The sequence below is a fragment of the Ictidomys tridecemlineatus genome, chromosome 1 (assembly GCF_052094955.1).
Source record: "Ictidomys tridecemlineatus isolate mIctTri1 chromosome 1, mIctTri1.hap1, whole genome shotgun sequence".
Classification (NCBI taxonomy): domain Eukaryota; kingdom Metazoa; phylum Chordata; class Mammalia; order Rodentia; family Sciuridae; genus Ictidomys; species Ictidomys tridecemlineatus.
In genome coordinates this window covers 170,348,962-170,367,296 of record NC_135477.1, presented here as the reverse complement: position 1 = coordinate 170,367,296, position 18,335 = coordinate 170,348,962, and the positions used below count along the sequence as shown (strand labels likewise).

The 18,335-nt window shown below is 33.3% G+C and overlaps 1 protein-coding gene across 3 annotated transcripts in view; it reads left to right on the top strand.

Moving 5' to 3' along the window:
- Rnf145 (ring finger protein 145) overlaps positions 1-18,335 on the top strand; it is a 38,738-nt gene that overhangs the window by 5,697 nt on the left and 14,706 nt on the right. For 2 of the 3 annotated variants that reach the window (XM_005325435.5, XM_021726476.3), the window contains exons 2-5: positions 732-949; positions 5,036-5,144; positions 12,653-12,744; positions 17,592-17,827. In XM_005325435.5, coding sequence (XP_005325492.1) covers positions 766-949; positions 5,036-5,144; positions 12,653-12,744; positions 17,592-17,827 — 621 coding nt within the window. In that variant the 5' untranslated portion in view covers positions 732-765. The remainder of the gene's footprint in view (positions 1-731; positions 950-5,035; positions 5,145-12,652; positions 12,745-17,591; positions 17,828-18,335) is intronic. The other variant, XM_013358697.4, reaches the window with a different exon arrangement.

Sequence of the window (18,335 nt, the reverse complement as noted above, 5' to 3'; positions counted from 1 at the left end):
ATCTTGGACTAAAATTTTCCTTTAATGATTTAAGGAAACATTATTGCAAATAATGTTTCTTTTACCTGTATCTTCATATTGAATTTGCTGGAGTTTAAATTTAGTACTTCCGTTTTCATTTTAAGTAAGTGAGGAAAAGGATAGACTGTAAGATGAATAGCTTAGGCAAGCTTTCTAATGTTCAAGAGTTTCCCTCTTTTTAAAAAAAAAATTTCAATAATTGCATAGGAGTGATTTTTTTCCCCCCCAAATTCATTGGACAAAAGTTAGAGTATCCTTACAGGGAGTTTTGTTACTAAGTGCCTATATTTGAAGTTAGTGACTTTTTAAAAAATATGTTTTGAGGTCTGAACATTTAATCAGAATTTTAAGTTTGGGCATATCTCAAAATGTCACTGTGAAAACACAATACAAGTTTATTTCATGCATACCTAGGCATGGAGAATAGGACTAAGGAGGTGGGGGTGGGCTTTTTGTTTTTTGTTTTTGTGGTTGTATAGGGGATTGAACCCAGGGGTACTTTGCTATAAAACTACATGCCTAGTCTCATTTATTTATTTATTTATTTTTAGTTTTGAGTCAGGAGTCACCCAAATAACTGGGATTACAGGCGTGTGCCATGGTGCCTGGCTTAGTTTTTGTATAGTATGTGACAGTTCTTAATATTCATAAGAACATGTCTTAAAATTATTTGTGGCAACTTATTTTTATATATGTCTTCTTTATTTTAGTTCTGCTCCAAGAAAAAAACAAAAACAAAAAACCATGGCTGCAAAGGAGAAACTGGAGGCAGTGTTGAATGTAGCCCTGAGGGTACCTAGCATCATGCTGTTGGATGTCCTCTACAGATGGGATGTCAGCTCCTTTTTCCAGCAGATCCAAAGAAGTAGTCTCAATAACAACCCTCTTTTCCAGTATAAGTATTTGGCTCTTAATATGCATTATGTAGGTAAGTGTCTGCATGACATTTTCTGTGACCTCAGTGTAAACATTTATTGTTCCTTGAGACAAATGAAACATTGCATTTAAAGAAAGAGCATTAATTTCAATTAAATGAAACATAGGAAGTTGTGCTATGATAAGATGAGAGGCTAGCCTGGGCAGCATAGCCAGAGCCTGTATCAAAAAGACAAAGCAAAACAAACAAACAAAAAAACAACTTTCTGGAGTTATAATTTATATGCTTTGAGGTTAGTGGTAAGGACAATGATGAGAGATTAAAGAAATTAAAGTAAAGAAACACAGGCATGAAAGTTAAATTGATCTAGAATAAGTCAGTACCCTTAGGTTTTAGTCAATTTTTAGTTTACATGTAATGAGCATTACATTCTTATTAACATTTCTGTTACATAACTCTGTATGTTTTGAATATTATAGCAGTTTGATGTTAATATTTTTATAATTGGAATTACTCATCATGCCACTGCAAGTATACCTTTTATCTGTAGAGGATTTTTTGAGATGAACCTTAGCCCTGAAAATCCCTTACAGAGGGTACCAGTTAAGCTATTGTAGGAAGAAGTATGGTGTTAGTAGAAAAGAGGTTACACTAGAAGTAGAACATTAGGGTTCAGTAAACTCATCCCTTGCAAGTGCACTACCTTGGAAGAGTCTGAGAAATGAGAAGGTTCTTTTACTATAATTCTGAGCCCTTTATTAAAGGCTTTTATATTAGCCAATTTATGGAAAGTAATTCCAGTCAGTAGTAGGAGAACAATTGGATACTTAGATATTTAGCTTACTCATCAAAGTAATTCACACTTTAGTTTTTAAAATGTGCTTATCATTATGATTTCTGAAAAGATTGAAATATTTATTATAAAATATCTAAGAACCAGATACACTAATTTTAGAAATTAAATGGGTTGAATGGTAGAGTTGAAATTCATACTTTAGCTTATAACTTTGGGAACTCAACTGAACCTTATTAAGAGACACTTATTACATGTCATGGTAGAGTAAACCCAATCTCTCATCATTACTTTTACCACTAACCTCAGATATGAACAGATATTTTCAGCTTGAACAATTTTTTGGAGTAACCTTTGTCAAAGTATTATCTAATATTTATAAAATGCTTTTGTTAAAGTTCTTAATTTTTAAAATAGTAATGTTTTTGTTTTCAAAAACCAAAACATAAGAAAGTATTTCTTTCCTATCTCTGTTCCTCATCCACTAAGTTCTCAGTATGAGCCCCAACAAGTATTATTATTATTTCTTTGTGTATAACTCCAGATATTTTTATGTGTATATAAGTAAATATAAATATGTATTTTCCATTTTTTGTAACAGATGTAATACCTCTATACCTTGATTTTGTTTATGTATCTTGGAGCCAAAACTACTGCTTTTAAATAATCATGAAATAAAGTCTTGTACTGTTTTTGTTTTTGTTTGTTGATACTTTCCATTTTGGCAAATCTGAAGATTCTGAGTGAATGTTTTTTTTCTTTAAGTTTTAGAATTTAATCAATTAGAAAAGCCTTCCTCCTTCTTCAGTTAATAAAGAATTCTCTTATATTTTATCTTATTACTTTTATTGTTTTAATTTTTATGTTTAAATCTCTTGTCCACTTGAAATTTATCTGCATATACCATTGTTTTATAGATATTTTAATTTTTATAAATAAATTTTAATTTAAATAACTTCTGAAGTTCCACCTATTTATTAATTTAGCCCATCTTTTCCCCAATGATTATAATATACTAAATTCTCACATATATTTTGTTTCATTCCCAAACTTTCCCCTTTTCCTGTAGTATATGTACCTATTTGTGGACTATTAGCATACTCTTATTTATTAAGGATTTAGATTATATTTTACTGATAGGATTAGTCCCTTTGTTTTTCTTTATTTCCTCTTCAGTGCTTTTATATCTCTACATGAACTTATCAGTCCTGTTACCCTAACAAAAAGTCCTATTGACAATTTTATTGAAATGGCACTATTATTTATAATTTTAAGTTCTGGTGAAGTGATAGTATAGGGGTGTTGTTCTCTGTGCAAGAAAACATAAAGCCTTCCTGTGGTCAAGATCTACTTTGAGTCCTTGAGTGCCTTATAGTTTTTTTCATATAGGCGTTGGACATTTTTGTTGGTGCCTCGGCATTTTGTCTTTTTTATTGCTATTGAATATGAACATTCTCTTGAAAGTGCCATCACTGAAATCATTAGTAACATAAAATGTAAAATTCAGACTTAATTGGCATCCTCATCCTGCAGACTTTTCTTATGTTTTTGAAGCCATTGACCACATTTTTTTTTCTGGAAAGCCCCCCCCCCCAATCCTCCTCCACCCCCAGATTTTTTTCCTCTTTGGTCTCTTTTTTTTTTTTTTTTTATTTATAAAGAGAGAGTGAGAGAGGAGAGAGAGTGATAGAGAGAATTTTTTTTTTTTTTAATATTTATTTTTTAGTTCTCGGCGGACACAACATCCTTGTTGGTATGTGGTGCTGAGGATCGAACCCGGGCCACACGCATGCCAGGCGAGCGCGCTACCGCTTGAGCCACATCCCCAGCCCCCCTCTTTGGTCTCTTTTGATTCTTTTTTCTTTTTCTTTTTTTTTTTTTTCTCTTTAAACTTCTTTAAGTGTTGAAATTCCCCAGAATTTGTGTTCAGTTTTCATTTTTGGTTGCCAGGGTAATCTCAGTTTCCACTACAGGTCTCTGTCTTCACTTTGCACTGCCTTTTGATCATCCTGGTCTGGTGTTTGTGTTCCTCCATGACCCAAGGCACTCACTTTACACCACTATGGTGCTTATTGTGCTGCATTCTGAGGTCCTTCTGCTTATTTCTAGTCCCAGCTAGATATGAGTTCCTCAGTTGGAAAAGTGTTGTCTTTGTGGGTTCTTTGGCTAATCCTAGAGTGAATAGTGGTGCACATGGTCAGAAGTCAGGTTTTGAGTAGGAGTGAGAGGGATTTTGGGGAGTAAAAAAGATTGAGCTACCTTGTTGAGGGAGAAGAAATGGAGCTTAGTTTGTGCTTGTTGAATATGAGGACATTTAAGTGGGCTATATAAGATGTCTACTTAGAATAAGAAATAAGCATATGATTTTGCATATGCAGTAGGTTTTGGTAGCTATTTATTGGTAATATGTATCTGGAAGGGATGTCAATACTCAAAGCAACAAAATAAATTCTTTGTGTCAGATCCTTTATAGAGAGAAAAGCAATTATTTGGGGACCAGATTTCCAGTGTTCATTGGAAAGTGTGAAAAGAAAGTGAAGGGGAGGAAAGTTAGAGGATAAAAGGAAATGCATTTCACAGAGCCAGAGAATAATAGAGTATTAAGGGTGTTGCTTTAGATGTGTGACTAACAATAAGCAGGCTATATTAATTTGACAAGAAGACAGTAGTGACTTCAAGGTTTCTTTAGAGTGTGAGAGTAAAGGGAATTTATAGATCGTAGAGGGGGAAATAGATGGTCAGAAACTAGAAACCTTGGATACAGCTGGTTTGAAACATCTTTCAGTGGAACGAGAAAAATAGCTAATAGGAAAAGGAGAGAAATCACTGTGAAGGAGTTGTTTCCAAGATGGGGGAGAGCTCTGCACATCCTTTGAAAGAAAGGCGAGGACTGGTGTCAAGCAGAGTAATTTGAAGGAGATGTAGAAGAGCAAGGATCTGGAGTCAGAGTAACCGATGGGATAGCCTTAGAAAAAGACATTGAGACTCCCATTTCTTCCTTGGCGACTAGAGAGATGAGAGAATTGATGTAAAACAAATAAGTAGATATTGAGGAAAGATAGATGATGACAGGAATCAAGTTGCACCTTGGTGTGCAGTATTTGATTATAAAGTAGAAAAATCTACACAGAAAATGACAAATGATATATATTTTCACACAAGAACAAATCCATTATGATATAAAGGGTACTGAGTGAACTTTGGTAGTAAAATTAAAAAATGTCAGAAGTTCTTGGAACCTAACTGGGAAATACTTTATTTTAAGCTCTTTTCTAGTTTAATTAATTGGGGGATTAAATTAGAATCATATTTTATTTAAATCTCTCTCTTAATTTCCGCTGCAGGTTATATCTTAAGTGTTGTGTTACTTACCTTACCCAGGCAGCATCTGGTCCAGCTTTATTTATATTTTTTGACTGCCCTGCTCCTCTATGCTGGACATCAAATCTCCAGGTAACAATGTGACACCTTTTTTGAAATGTCTGACTGAATTTATAACTTAATTTAAAGTTTTCTTTTGCCAATAAAATTGCTGATAAAAATGAATACTGTTAAGAAGCTAAGACTTTGGTAAGTATCTAAAAAACAGATCTTTTTGATACTTGTTTTCTAAATATGTATTTTCTAAATAAATATTCAGAATTAATAGCTGGGATTATGTTCAAATTTTATTTCCGTTTAAAACCTTGAGTTTATAGGTAAGGATATTCTTGAACTTTTTTGTATTGTCTGAGAAAAACATTTTCTGTGACAGGCTTTTGGAGCATGGAGCATCTTAACTCTGTATTTCTGAGCATTTTAGGAAGTCATCTTATTAATGTGTGGAATCCCTCTAAGCTGCAGTTATATAGAGTGGGTGATTGATAGAAATAATTTGATAAGACTAATCATTTATATTAGAATTTCTGCCTCTTCAACAATATTGTCACTTTACCTAGGTCTGCTAGACCTTAATTTTAAGACTCAAGTCAGCCAATGCATATGAGCTTCCTACCTTTGAAACATTGTCAAAATGTAGGTGAACCAAAGGTGATACCATAAATATAAATTAATCTGGACATATGTCTTTTGAAACTTAGGTTTCATGAACTGCGATTGAATTTTACTTACTGTAATAAAATACTCCCAATTCAGAGATGCGTGGCATTTAACTTTGTGTTACTACCTTTAACAGTCACCTGAAATTTTACCACACAGAGATAGATTTATTAATATTCTAATGTTCTCTCCTAGTTTTTTCATACCTTCGTTTCTCACCATTTCAGTTGGAACAAAAGAGTAAGAATAATTATAATAATTAATCAACTGGCTTTTGGCCCCTCTTGTAGGTGCAGGCCCTCCTTCTTCCTTAATATTTTATATACTTAGCTCTCAAAGTTCTAGAGTAGCTTCCCTGAAACTCAAATCTTCTGCTTTTGTCTCTCTTTTCCTTTTTTTTTTTTTTTTTTTTTTAAAGAGAGAATGAGAGAGGAGAGAGGGAGAGAGAGAGAGAGAATTTCCGATATTCATTTTTTAGTTCTCGGCAGACACAACATCCCCGTTGGCATGTGGTGCTGAGGATCGAACCCGGACCGCACGCATGCCAGGCGAGCGCGCCACCGCTTGAGCCACATCTCCAGCCCTGTCTCTCTTTTCCTACCTGGTTGACTTTCTTTGCTCAGTTTGGTCCCAGGAGGGTGATATTTTACTCTTTAATTTATGCCACTATCCTTGCCCAGGGTATGCTATCTAATGTCAACATTGCAAATCTGGAGTGGCCAGAGTAGTGTTCAAATCAAGCTGTGTTCCACTTAACAACAGAGGCAGTGACCTTTGTTTTGTGTTATACATTTATGTCCTCAGAATGAAAACAATTTAAGTCGTTTCCAGTAGCATATTCATAGAACTTAACTAGACCAAGGGCCAGTATTGACTCAGACAAAATTTTGTCTTCATCCAGCACTACCAGCACCAACCCATACACATTTTGTAAGTGATGCATTACTTGGATACTTCTGAACCTAAGCTCAGGTTCAAGGTGGAGACACTTCTCCATCTTTATTTGTTCATTTTTAAACAAAAATTCTATGTGTAGAGTATATGTAAGAGTTAGCATCTGAGCTCTGGATTCACCATCTTAGTGTGCAAATGAGTGCTTGGGCACATAAGAGCTTTTCACATAATTTGTGGATGGGTGGATGGGTGGTTGGATAGGCTCAAATCCTAGGTTATTTATTTAGTGTTCTATAACCTTGGATATTACAAGAGAGAGAATCCTTATTTTCCTCACCTATAAAATGACACTCTCTCGAAGGACTGTTTTAAAATTCAATTAAGACATAAGTTTCTTAGCACAATTTCTGACATACAGTAAGTACTTAATGAATTTCATTCATATTATGTCTTGTTTTTAATCACACAACAATGTTTTGTGAGCATTTTAGTGCTTTAAAAAATGATTTTTTTTAATGATAAAATTCCATGGTATATTGATAAGTTGATAACTTTTTAGAATGGGTAAGATAAACTATGAACCTGTCCTTTCCTTCATAATTTTTCCGTTTCCGTGTAGTTTAGTGGTATACTGATGACTAAATCTGTGTTGCTATATTTTTGTCTATAGTATCACCAATTCAAGGATTTTTCAGAGAGGTCAAAATTCTGTTCTGTAAGGACACAAAGCAGCTTCTGAAGTTTAATAAAAACACTTTTTCTGACCATTCTTGGCAATTTCAACTTTTTAATTTATGGGAATTTTTTTTAATATTTAAAGTTTATTTTCATTGTTAAAACATTAAAATATAACAAGCAGTAAAAAAAATTTTAATAATGTTTGAGTGGGCAAAAATACTTCCTATTCTTATTTCATTTTCATCTTTATTAAAATCCTTTGGTATTTACAGATGAAAAATGAAGTAGGGACATTCCTAGACTTTAACTTAAATATAGGTTTTCTAATTTTTTCTTCAGTCATCTTCAGGAGACAGCATAATTAGTGGAAAGAAAATTAGTTTTAGGGTTAGTTTTACTACAGTAAATATGTTACCTCGGCAAATGACTTGTTTGACACTATAAACAGTGCTTATCTTAGAGTTTTGGTATTAAGTGAATGAATTTCAAAGTATGGCACATTTTAGTGTTTTTCCTCAGTATAATTTATACTGTATGATGCTTTCTCACAAAAGGTTAGAAAAGACATGCTGTCCTTGAATAATTCAAGACATGACTTTTAATAAATATTGAAGTTTGAACTTGCCATATTTATAAGATACTGAGACTATTTATTTAAATTTAGAAGACTTTAGTTTTAAAAATATAATGGTTCAGATTTCATGGTGCAGCTTAATAACTGACTTTCTTTTTAAAAAAAAACAGCTTTATTAAGATAAAATTTACATACCTCTTTATAGTATGTGGCTCATTGGTGTTTAGTGTTTGCAGAGTTGTGCAAACTATCACCAAAATCGATTTTAGATTTTTACTGCCCCATATGGAACTCCATATCCATTAACATTCACATCCTGTTTCCCACCACTCTCCTGTTCCCAGCTGTAGGCAACCATCAGTCTTATTTTCTGTCTCTTCAGTTAGCTTATTTTGAATATTTTATATACATTGGATTGTACCAAACATGGTCCTTTGTACCTGGTGTTTCATTTAGCAAGGTTCATCCATATTGTAACATGTATCAGTACTTTATTTCCTTTTCTGTCCAAGTCAAAATCTGTTGTATGGATATGCTGCATTTTGATGGGCATTTGGGTTTCTACTTTTTGGCTGTTACAAATAATGTTATAGACATTTTCTTGTGGACATGTGTTTTTATTTTCCTTGGGCATTTACATTGCAATGGAATTGTGGTATTATAGGGTCTCTATATTTACTTTTTGAGAACTGTCAAGACCTTTTTATTATTATTATTATTATTATTATTATTATTATTATTATTATTATTTTATTCTTTTTTTTTGTACTGAGGATTGAACTTAGCCACTGAACCAAATCATACCTTTTTTATATTTTACTTAGAGACAGGGTATCATTTTTTAGGGCCTCTCTAAGTTGCTGAGACTGGCTTTGAACTCACAAACCTCCTGTCTCAGCCTCCTGGCCTGCCAGATTGATTTTTAAAATGGGAACACTATTTTGCATTTCTCCCAATAGTATTTGCAAGTTCCAATTTTTCCACATCCTTGTCAACATTCATTGGTGTCTTGTGATTATTAGCAGAGTCATCATAGTGGTATAAAGAGATGTTTCATTGTTCTGTTGATTTTTCATTTTACTTTTGGCTAATGATATCTAGCCTCCTTTCATATTTTCATTCTCCATTTGGAAATCTTATTTGGAAAATGTTAGTTCATTTTTCATTCATTTTATTCATTACTCATTGTACATTATTTAATTGGGTTGTTTTTATTGTTGAGTTGTAGAAATTCTTTATGTATTTTAGAAACAAGTCCCTTCTCCTTATAACTGAATAAAATCTTTTTCCTTCTTAAAGCTCATTTTTCATTTGTGCAGTTTGTGGACTACTGGCAATCAGTCCTAAGTACTTATAAACTAAACACTTTGAAACTTCTCTAATCCACTGTGATAGCCTCTTCTCTTTTAACTGAAATTGGGAGCATAAAGACTAAGATGTATGAAAAAGGCCTCAAATATAGCTTGCAATTAGAAAGATTCTTGCTGTAAAAAAGCACATGAGTTATAAAAGTTACACAAACAACAGAACCTAGGAGCTCACTATTCCATTAACTGATTAAAGATCTTTATACATCAGTCTGTTAAGCAGTCTAAGTCCCTGAACAACCTAGGAACAATCTGTACATTCTGGCCACCTATGGGAAGCTTTCAAAAGATCTTAATTAAGAAAGCTAATCTTTCCCACAAAACAAAGTGGTAGCCTTCTGAGTTATCTTCTGCAAAATGGACAAACAAAGCACCATTCAGTACAAGAGATCTTTAAGATGCTAAGATGTTTAAATACCTATATTTAAGTAAGTATTATATGTGCACAAACATTTGCTTACTATGCAACTGAATTGTTCATTTACACAGTGTTTACTTAAATTGTTTTGACACCTTCTTTTAAATTGTTTTAATTGTTAATATGACATCTTTATTTAAATTGTTTCTCTAGCTTCTTTCAGGCCTTCCAGATATTTAGTCAATTTTATTTTATTCCTGTCAAAATTAAAAGTTCAATATTTAAACAAAAAATTTTATTTAATGATTTCTTTGTTTATTGTAATGGTTCTCAACTAAGGGCAGTTTTGTCGCCCAGGAAGCAAAGTCTAGGGACATGTTTTGGTTGTTACAACTGTAGTTTTCACTGTGTGACTTAATAATGGTAAGGATAAAGTTACTAGTTTACTAGTTAGTAAACCTCACTGCAGCAGGAACTGAGTTTTGTCTACTGTAGTATCCACAGGGCCTAACAGAGTGCTAGCAACATATTATGTACAGCAGTTTCTTTACAAGTTAAAAATTGTGCAGAGCATATTAAGTTTTCTTAGAAGTTTTGCTATATGTTATTAGAGTTTAAGGCAAGAAACTCTAAAGACAAAGAAGCTTTTAAAAAGAAGCTAAACTAAAGAAGACTTTAAAATAATGCAAAATAGTTGACAAATGTCTCAATAAGAATTTCCAGAATATTTTTGAGTTTGCTGAAGTATATTATAGGACATCTGTAATATGATGACAGAATCAAATGGGAGAGAAAACATGACAGGGAACTCCTCTCTGTGGTCTCCTTTTCCCTCCACCAAGAGAACTACTGGGAAGAGATCCCTTCTAGGGCACCTTTTGGCTTTCCCCTTGAGGATAGGGCTCTTGCGTTGATGTTCCTTAATTGAGATGAAATTAACATACTAAAAAATTAACTATTGAGATGGCATATGATACATTTATATAGCTATCACCTTTACCTAACATTTTAAATAAAGCCTTGTGTTCATTTAACAGATGGTTCTACTTCCCCTTCTTCTAGCCCCTGGCAACCACCAGTCTGCTTTCTGTCCCTGTGGGATTTTCCTGTCCCATGATTGAACTGGATCTATTAGATAGGGATATGGTGTGACTAAAAAGAAATCACTTGACTTTAGAGGCCTAGGAAATACTGGGACTCAGAGTTATATCTCTTTTTAAATATAATTCTACTTCTTAAAGAGCATTTCAAGCACTTTGTAAACATGGTATTTAATTTTAAACTTCATAATTCTTAATTCTTCCTTTTCACAACTGCAGAAAACATAGTAACTATTTTGGGGGTTACCTGTAATATTCAGGAATGTGTTCTTTGCATATACATAGGAATTACTCAGCCACTACATGGTTGACATCTGATGCCAGATAATTCTTTGTTCTGGGGAAATGTCATGTGCATTGTAGAAGGCTTAGTATCATCTTTGGCTTTTTCCTACCAGGTACCAGTAGCAGCCTTTTCTCCTCTCCCCCAGTTGTGATAATCAAAAATGTTTCTAGACAGTACAGATGTCCTTTCCAGGGCAGAATTATTCTTCTTGAGTATCTGGATTTTTCTTTCAGTAGAAAGAGATTGTGAATATAGTACATATTAGAAATAGTCATTAGAGAGTGAAATGGAGAATTGTTAAATCACCTGTGGAGCTTGTCAATCACTGACTTTTATAATCATCCCCCAAACCCCAAACTGCTCCTGTTTTAAAAAAAAAAAATTTAGTTTTAAATTTTGAATTTGTCAGTACTCAGCTGCTTGATTATGTAAGGGTCATTCCTTGTTTGGTTATGCTATGCTAAAGGAATTCAACTTGATTGCCTAACAGGAAGTTATTTCATAGAAAAAATAATGAATTTGAGTTTGTTCAGAAATACTGAAAACATTCAAATTATTTTAAAGTACAATGAATAATACATTCAACAGTTGAGGAAAAGAGGGAGGAATTTTTTTACATAAATTTTCCTTCTTTGATGCCAAAAGAACTTAAGACAACTATTTTCTGTAATACTACTCAACTTCCTGATAACAAAATAAATTCTCCTTTTTTATGCTTCCTGCTTATGTTTTCTCAGAGTGTAAAAGGCTTTTATATTATTGCTTAAAGCTTACTACTTCTCAGTTGTCAAATGTTTAATTTTTTGTGATGTAGTATTTGTTTCAAAATAAATATGTAATCTACATATTATAATTCTCTTTGCAAATTCCCATAGATTTTTTTTTTAAAGGTCCTTTTTTTGTGGGGGGTTCTAGGGCTTGAACCAAGGGTGTTACACATGGGTGGCAAGCACTTTACCACTGAGCCACATTCCCAGCCCCAAAATAACAATTTTTAGGCTGTGCTGCTGTGAAATAGTTGTGGTTTTATCTGTAGCTAATGAACTATATTGGGGGGACACACTTTGGGAGAAATAAAAGAGGTGATGGTGGAAGCACAAAAGGGGAAATGTAGTATACTGTGATTAGGGATTTTCATACTAGGATAGAAGGATGATGTTTCAACTTTTTTTTTATTGAGCACAAAATGTTGAATAAGGCCATGGGAAAAAAGGAAATCAACATATTGTGGAACTTTGGCTACCTTCTTTGCGTAGTAAAACTCAGTTTCAGTAAATTGAATCTGTTTCCAGTACTTGGAAGATAGAGGTAAAGGCCATCCCTATATAATTTTTTTTTTTTTTTTTTTTTTTTTTTTTGGTGCCAGGGATTGAACCCAGGGACACTTAGTCACTGAGCCACATCCCAATCATTTTTTTGTATATTATGTAGAGACAGGGTCTCTCTTGGGTTGCTGAAGCTGGGTTTGAATTTGTGATCCTCCTGCCTCAGCCTTCCCAGCTGCTGGGATTACAAGTCTACACCACTGCACCCAGCCATTTCTATATAATTCTTTATATCTAAACTTTTTCTTAACTGTAGAAGTTATTAACGTGTGCTTGAAAATGCTGTGATAAAGCTGCTTCTCTCCTCCATCCAATACATTCTTACTGTTTTTCTTCTTTAGAGACTATGTTAGGAGTGAATTGGAGTCTGCATATGAGGGACCAATGTATTTAGAACCTCTCTCCATGAATCGGTTTACCACTGCCTTAATAGGTATGTATCATTAAAGACTTAAAAGTATTGGTAGGAACCAATGAGTCTGAGTCCGTACTTTAGTATCTATGATAAAAATTGGTGTGTACTTTTAAAAAAATGCAAAAGCTCCAAGTTATTAATGATGATAATAACAATAGTTGTTTAATGTCATATTTTCTTAATCTTTTCCCCACAAATAGGTGTTTCTGGTTTTTATAATCATATTGTTTATACCTCATAGTTTTTTGTTTTTTTGTGTGTGTTTTGAGTATTTGGGAAAATTAATTTTTAAACAGCGCTATTTGAAAGATTAAAATAAAATTTAAATCTACTCATTGTTTAAAGTCATCGCTGTTTTGTCAAAAATAAATTGCCAGAAATGTTAAGAATTTTAGATGTGATTGAATCACTGAAATAGCAGAATATTTAAAGTTGAAATGTTGGATTAAGCCTAAAAAAATATCCATACAGTCCAAAGTGAGTTACCAGACTGCACTATGCCAAAGTTCTGAAAAACTGTATTCCAGAAAACCTATTCTGTGAATCTTAAACTAACCTTTGTAGAAGGTATTAAAAAGCTGAATATTGGAGCTTGAAGAATTTCTTTGAAGAGGACTATTTTCTGATATTAGCCCTTGCATTTGAAGAGGCCCCTGTCTTCTGTGGTGTGGGGGAATATTATGGACTGATTCAGACCTGCAAAATCTAAAGCTGCACTGTCCAGAACTTATCACAGGTGGCCACTTAACACTTGAAATGTAACTCTTCCAGATTCAGATGTGCTGTGTGTGCAAAAACACACATTCAGTTTCTTCTTAGTCCAAAAGGGTGTAAAATATCTTTTAATTTTTAATATGAGTTGAATGTATATATGATATTTTAAATGTATTGGTTAAAGTATATTGTTCTGTTATCTGTTTCTGTTAGCTTTTCAAAATGACTTTTAGAAAATATTAAATTATATATGTGGGTTGTGTTGTAATTCTAATGGGATATAAAAGGCTAACAGTGAGCTGGCTGCTTGTGGAGTGTTTTTGACTGGGGAGTGAAAATGCCTTGAAGGGTTGTGTTATGGGAATATTTGTTAGGTTAGAAAGCATGTAAAATTTTGTTATGGATGTACCTTAATATGTGTATGAGACATTATTTCCTTGATCAGTGACTTATGGCCACAACCCAACTAAGATTCAGTGAATAAGGAAATAAAATAATTTCTATAAACTACTAAATGGCATTTTTTTCTGACTTTGATTTTAAAGTAACTTCCTACTCCTTTTCTTCCATTTCAACAATAAACTTTTATTGAAAAACAAAATACTTTGAATATGCCGTGACCTTATAGGGTTGAAAATTTCTTGGAGATATTTCTATTAGTAGAATCTTGGAATCCAGAGATTATGATTTTGATTTATTTAGAATTACCATTTGGCACAGGCACATCAAAAAAGCAGTTTACTCTTGTGGAGCTCCAGGGGAGATTCCACTAATAATATGACTCCTTCCTCCTCTCACCTAAATAGGAGGAGTAGTCTTCTCTCAAAGAGAATATGTTGTATGAGTCATATTCTCTGAAAGAAGTCAAGTGAAGCTTGTAATGCCAGAGCTGATCATTACATGTGCTGCTGACTTAGACTTTTGGGAATTTCAGAGATTAGGAGAAGTTTACATCATGCTGAACAAGAAAATTTATTGTAGCTCTGAGTACAATAAAGTAAGATGCTGGAATCAAAATTTCTTAGCATTCCTAGTATTAAAGCATTACAAGCCTGTCTTTCAGTTTTAACTATTTTTTAATTTATTTTTTAAATATTTTATCTTTTAGTTGTAGTTGGGCACAATGCCTTTATTTTATTTATTTATTTATATGTGGTGCTGAGGATCGAACCCAGGGCTCCGCTTGTGCTAGTAGAGCACTCCACTCCTGGGCCACAACCCCAGCCCAAATATATGCTTATTCTTAACCAAGAAAATATACTATCATTTTATGATGAAAATCGGCTCTCTCCTGCATCCCTCCCCTCCATTCTCTGGACTCCTTCCCCAGAGGTTTCTTCTTTCAATGCTGATAAATTCTTCCCTGCTGTTCTGTCCTGTCTTCCTTTCTAGAAATCCTGTTAATTGGATTTGGACCTCCTAGGTTGGGCCCTTAATTTTCTTACTTTTGTGTTTTCCTCCACTTAATCTGGTTGGCCTTTTCTCTTTTTCGCTGGGGGCAGGTTCATTTTCTGAGATTTCCCAACTTTTATCTTCTAACCCTTTTATTGTTGTATTTTGATTTTTGTTATATAATTTTTCATATCTAAGAAAAATGTTTTCCTTGAATTCTTTTATCATGGTAGTCTTTATTTCTTAGGTATATAATTTATATTTTTGAAGGTATTATTACTTTGAAACTTCTTTTTGCTACTTGCAGTCTCTTCATTTCCTCTGAGGTCTTACTTCTGTTTGTTTGTTTTGGTCTTTGTCTTTCATGAGAAACCAGTGTTTCTCAAGCCTGGATTAGAATCACCTGGGGAAAAAACAAAGCAATATAAAACCGATGCCTCTGCTACATTTGAGACTGATTAAACCTAAAGTTTTGCTTAAATGTCTAGGGATCCTCTACCTATCATTGTATTAAAGGGAGTTGCTGAGTTGTTGGAATTTCTTTAGGGCTTGCCAACTGGTGTGTTCCAGTGTGGGTGATCAAGTGGGAGTGGCTGTTAGAGGCAGGTACCCCAAGGTGTTAGTCTTTGTAATCCTTTTACTTGGGCTGGTCAGCTTTCTCAGAGAGCATAGAGGAGGCAGCTGGCAGTGATTAGAACTGACTGCTGAGAACTGAGCAATAAACTTAACAGCAGTGCTTTGGGATCTAGAGAGAGATCATCTCTTGAGGTGTAGCCTTTTATTTTCATCTGGGCATCTCTCCTCTGTTATGGATTGTGTATAGTGTCCAGGAGCTTCAGTTTCAGCATATTTCAAAAAGCAAACTTCATTCTTACTCCAGGTTAGGGGGAGGAGGTCTAGCTAAAAACACAATGAGTGGTCTCCTCTTTGTTTTCTATCTTCCAAAATGATGTTGACATAATCTCTTTTGGTGACCTCACCTCTTGTTTCTTCTCTTTTCTAAGCCTTTATGAATATTGTTCACATTTGGATACTAGTTGTTTAGAGGGGAAAAACTAATGGTTTGAAGGAGAAAATAACACATTTTATAGCATAGTAGATTGTTAAAGATGTTCAGCCTTGTGTAGAATTTGTTGCCATTTTTGTATTTTTCTATGGGTAAAGTACAAACATAACTGCAAATTTGTTTTGCTTTTCATTGGCAAGAAGGAAGAGAATATGAATAAGTGACTTATAAACTAATCTAGAAGATAATATGCTTAAGAGTCTTAAAGAAATTGTGAAAAGAGCCATGGGGGACTTGTTCAGTCACAGAAATGAAACAGGGTGGCACTGTTAACAGTGTATCACTGGGAAAGAAAAAATTGCAAGTTTCTATACAAACGCAAATATGTAAAAGATTTTAGAGTGTACTGAAGTGGCATTTCAAATTAAAAAGAAAATAATGGGTGATTCTAATAACTAGTTCTGAGACAATGGACCGAACATCTGGAAAGAATAGACTTAGATCTTTCTTTTTCCCTTTTTCCAAAATAAATTCAAAATGTATTAGTTTTTAAATTAAAAATTACTAAAAGAAAATGTAGGTGAATACTTGTATTATGTTGGGTAGGGAGAGCCATTGCACCAAAAAGAGAAACATTTCCTTAGGAAGAAAATGATTAGTTTATTTTCAGTGAAACTTGTTAAGAATGAACTTATTTAAAATATTAAGACATGATACAGTAGAACAATTTAATCAGCTTACAGGATTTATATTTTGATCAAATATTGATACTTATTTCAATAGAAAAAATGAATAAAGAATGAGAAAGAAATTTCACCAAATAATTGCAAGTGTTTTTATATACTTATTGGTAATGTTCAATTCTATTGATAACCGAAAAATGAAAATTCAGAAACCTTAGAAAATATTTCTTGTTCTTTCCTTCTCTAAATTATACTCACTGTAGGCAAACCAATAAGAAAATGGGCATCTTGTATACTAGATAACTTGTTTCTGGAGGACAGTCTGACAGTATGTGTCTGAGGCCAAATGATTCAGAAATTTCACTTTTAGGAATTTAGCTTAAGAAAATGTTAGGAAATGTGCCCCAAGTAGTAAACCTATGCTAGGATATCATAAGTGTATAATGGTGTTTTAAATGCACTAGCTTATTCAAACAAAGCACTTCATAATTATGAAATATCAGGAAAAGGCCAAATGCTAATATTTTATCACATGCATTATTTAGTATTCCATACAAATTTTACATATAGCCATATGTATTAGCATGGAGAGATGTACAATGTGTTAAATGAAAAATGTTGATTGTGAAGTAGTTTGTGTACTATCTTTTTAAAAATCTCAAAAGCAATGTAATCTTGGATAAGTAAGTGTATTTCTTGGATTTTATGTTTTTACCTATAGTCCTGATAAGTTAAATATTGAGTACCTTTTGAAAAGGATCTAACGATGAATAGTAGAAATGAATTATTATGTTTTAAAGAACTTTCTCCGTGTTGTAAATGTAGTCAGACATGATGAAAACAAGTGGAGATTTATGTTGCTTTTTTCTAATCATGCCAAGTGAATTAGTTTTCAACATTCATAATACAGGTGAATATGTAATTATAGTCGATGAAGTGAAAATTTGATTTAAACATTTATACAGTAGATCTGGACTTCTTTAAAAGCTGTGTTACCATCATTATCAACAGTAAGTTTATTTTTTTGATTACCAAGTGCTCAGAATTAAATGCATTCTATCCTGTTTTAGGTCAGTTGGTGGTGTGTACTTTATGCTCCTGTGTCATGAAAACGAAGCAGATTTGGCTCTTTTCAGCTCATATGCTTCCTCTGCTAGCACGACTCTGCCTTGTTCCTCTGGAGACTATTGTTATTATCAACAAATTTGCTATGATTTTTACTGGATTGGAAGTTCTCTATTTTCTTGGCTCTAATCTTTTAGTACCTTATAACCTTGCTAAGTCTGCATACAGAGAATTGGTTCAGGTAAGATCATCACACACAGGTGAATAAAATTTTACATAAACATTAATAGAGCTTTTCATTTTTATTTCATAGTCATAGTTACAACATTCCTTTCTACACCTTCAAAACAGTGACTATTTTCAGCTCACTTAGGAGCATCTGAGATTCTTTCTTGGAAGTTCTCTTGAGAAGGTGGTAAAGGGAAGTGATTGTCTGAGAGCAGACTGTTTGGGTTTATATCCCAGAGCTGCTGTTATCAACTGTATAACTTTGGGATAATCACTTATCTTCACTTTCTGTAAAATGGAACTAATAATAACATTGTACTTTCTTCATGGGGTTGCTGTGAGATTTAAAAGTCAGTTTAGTGCTAGGCAGATGTATATGTTAGCTGTTGTAATAGAGATAAAAATAATACAGAATCACATATCTAGAAGTCACATCCTAGGTTTTTTTTTTTTTTCTGATTATATTTCTGCTGTGACCATAGTTTCTTCCCTTTTTAAATTTAAACTGAAAAGTTAAATAG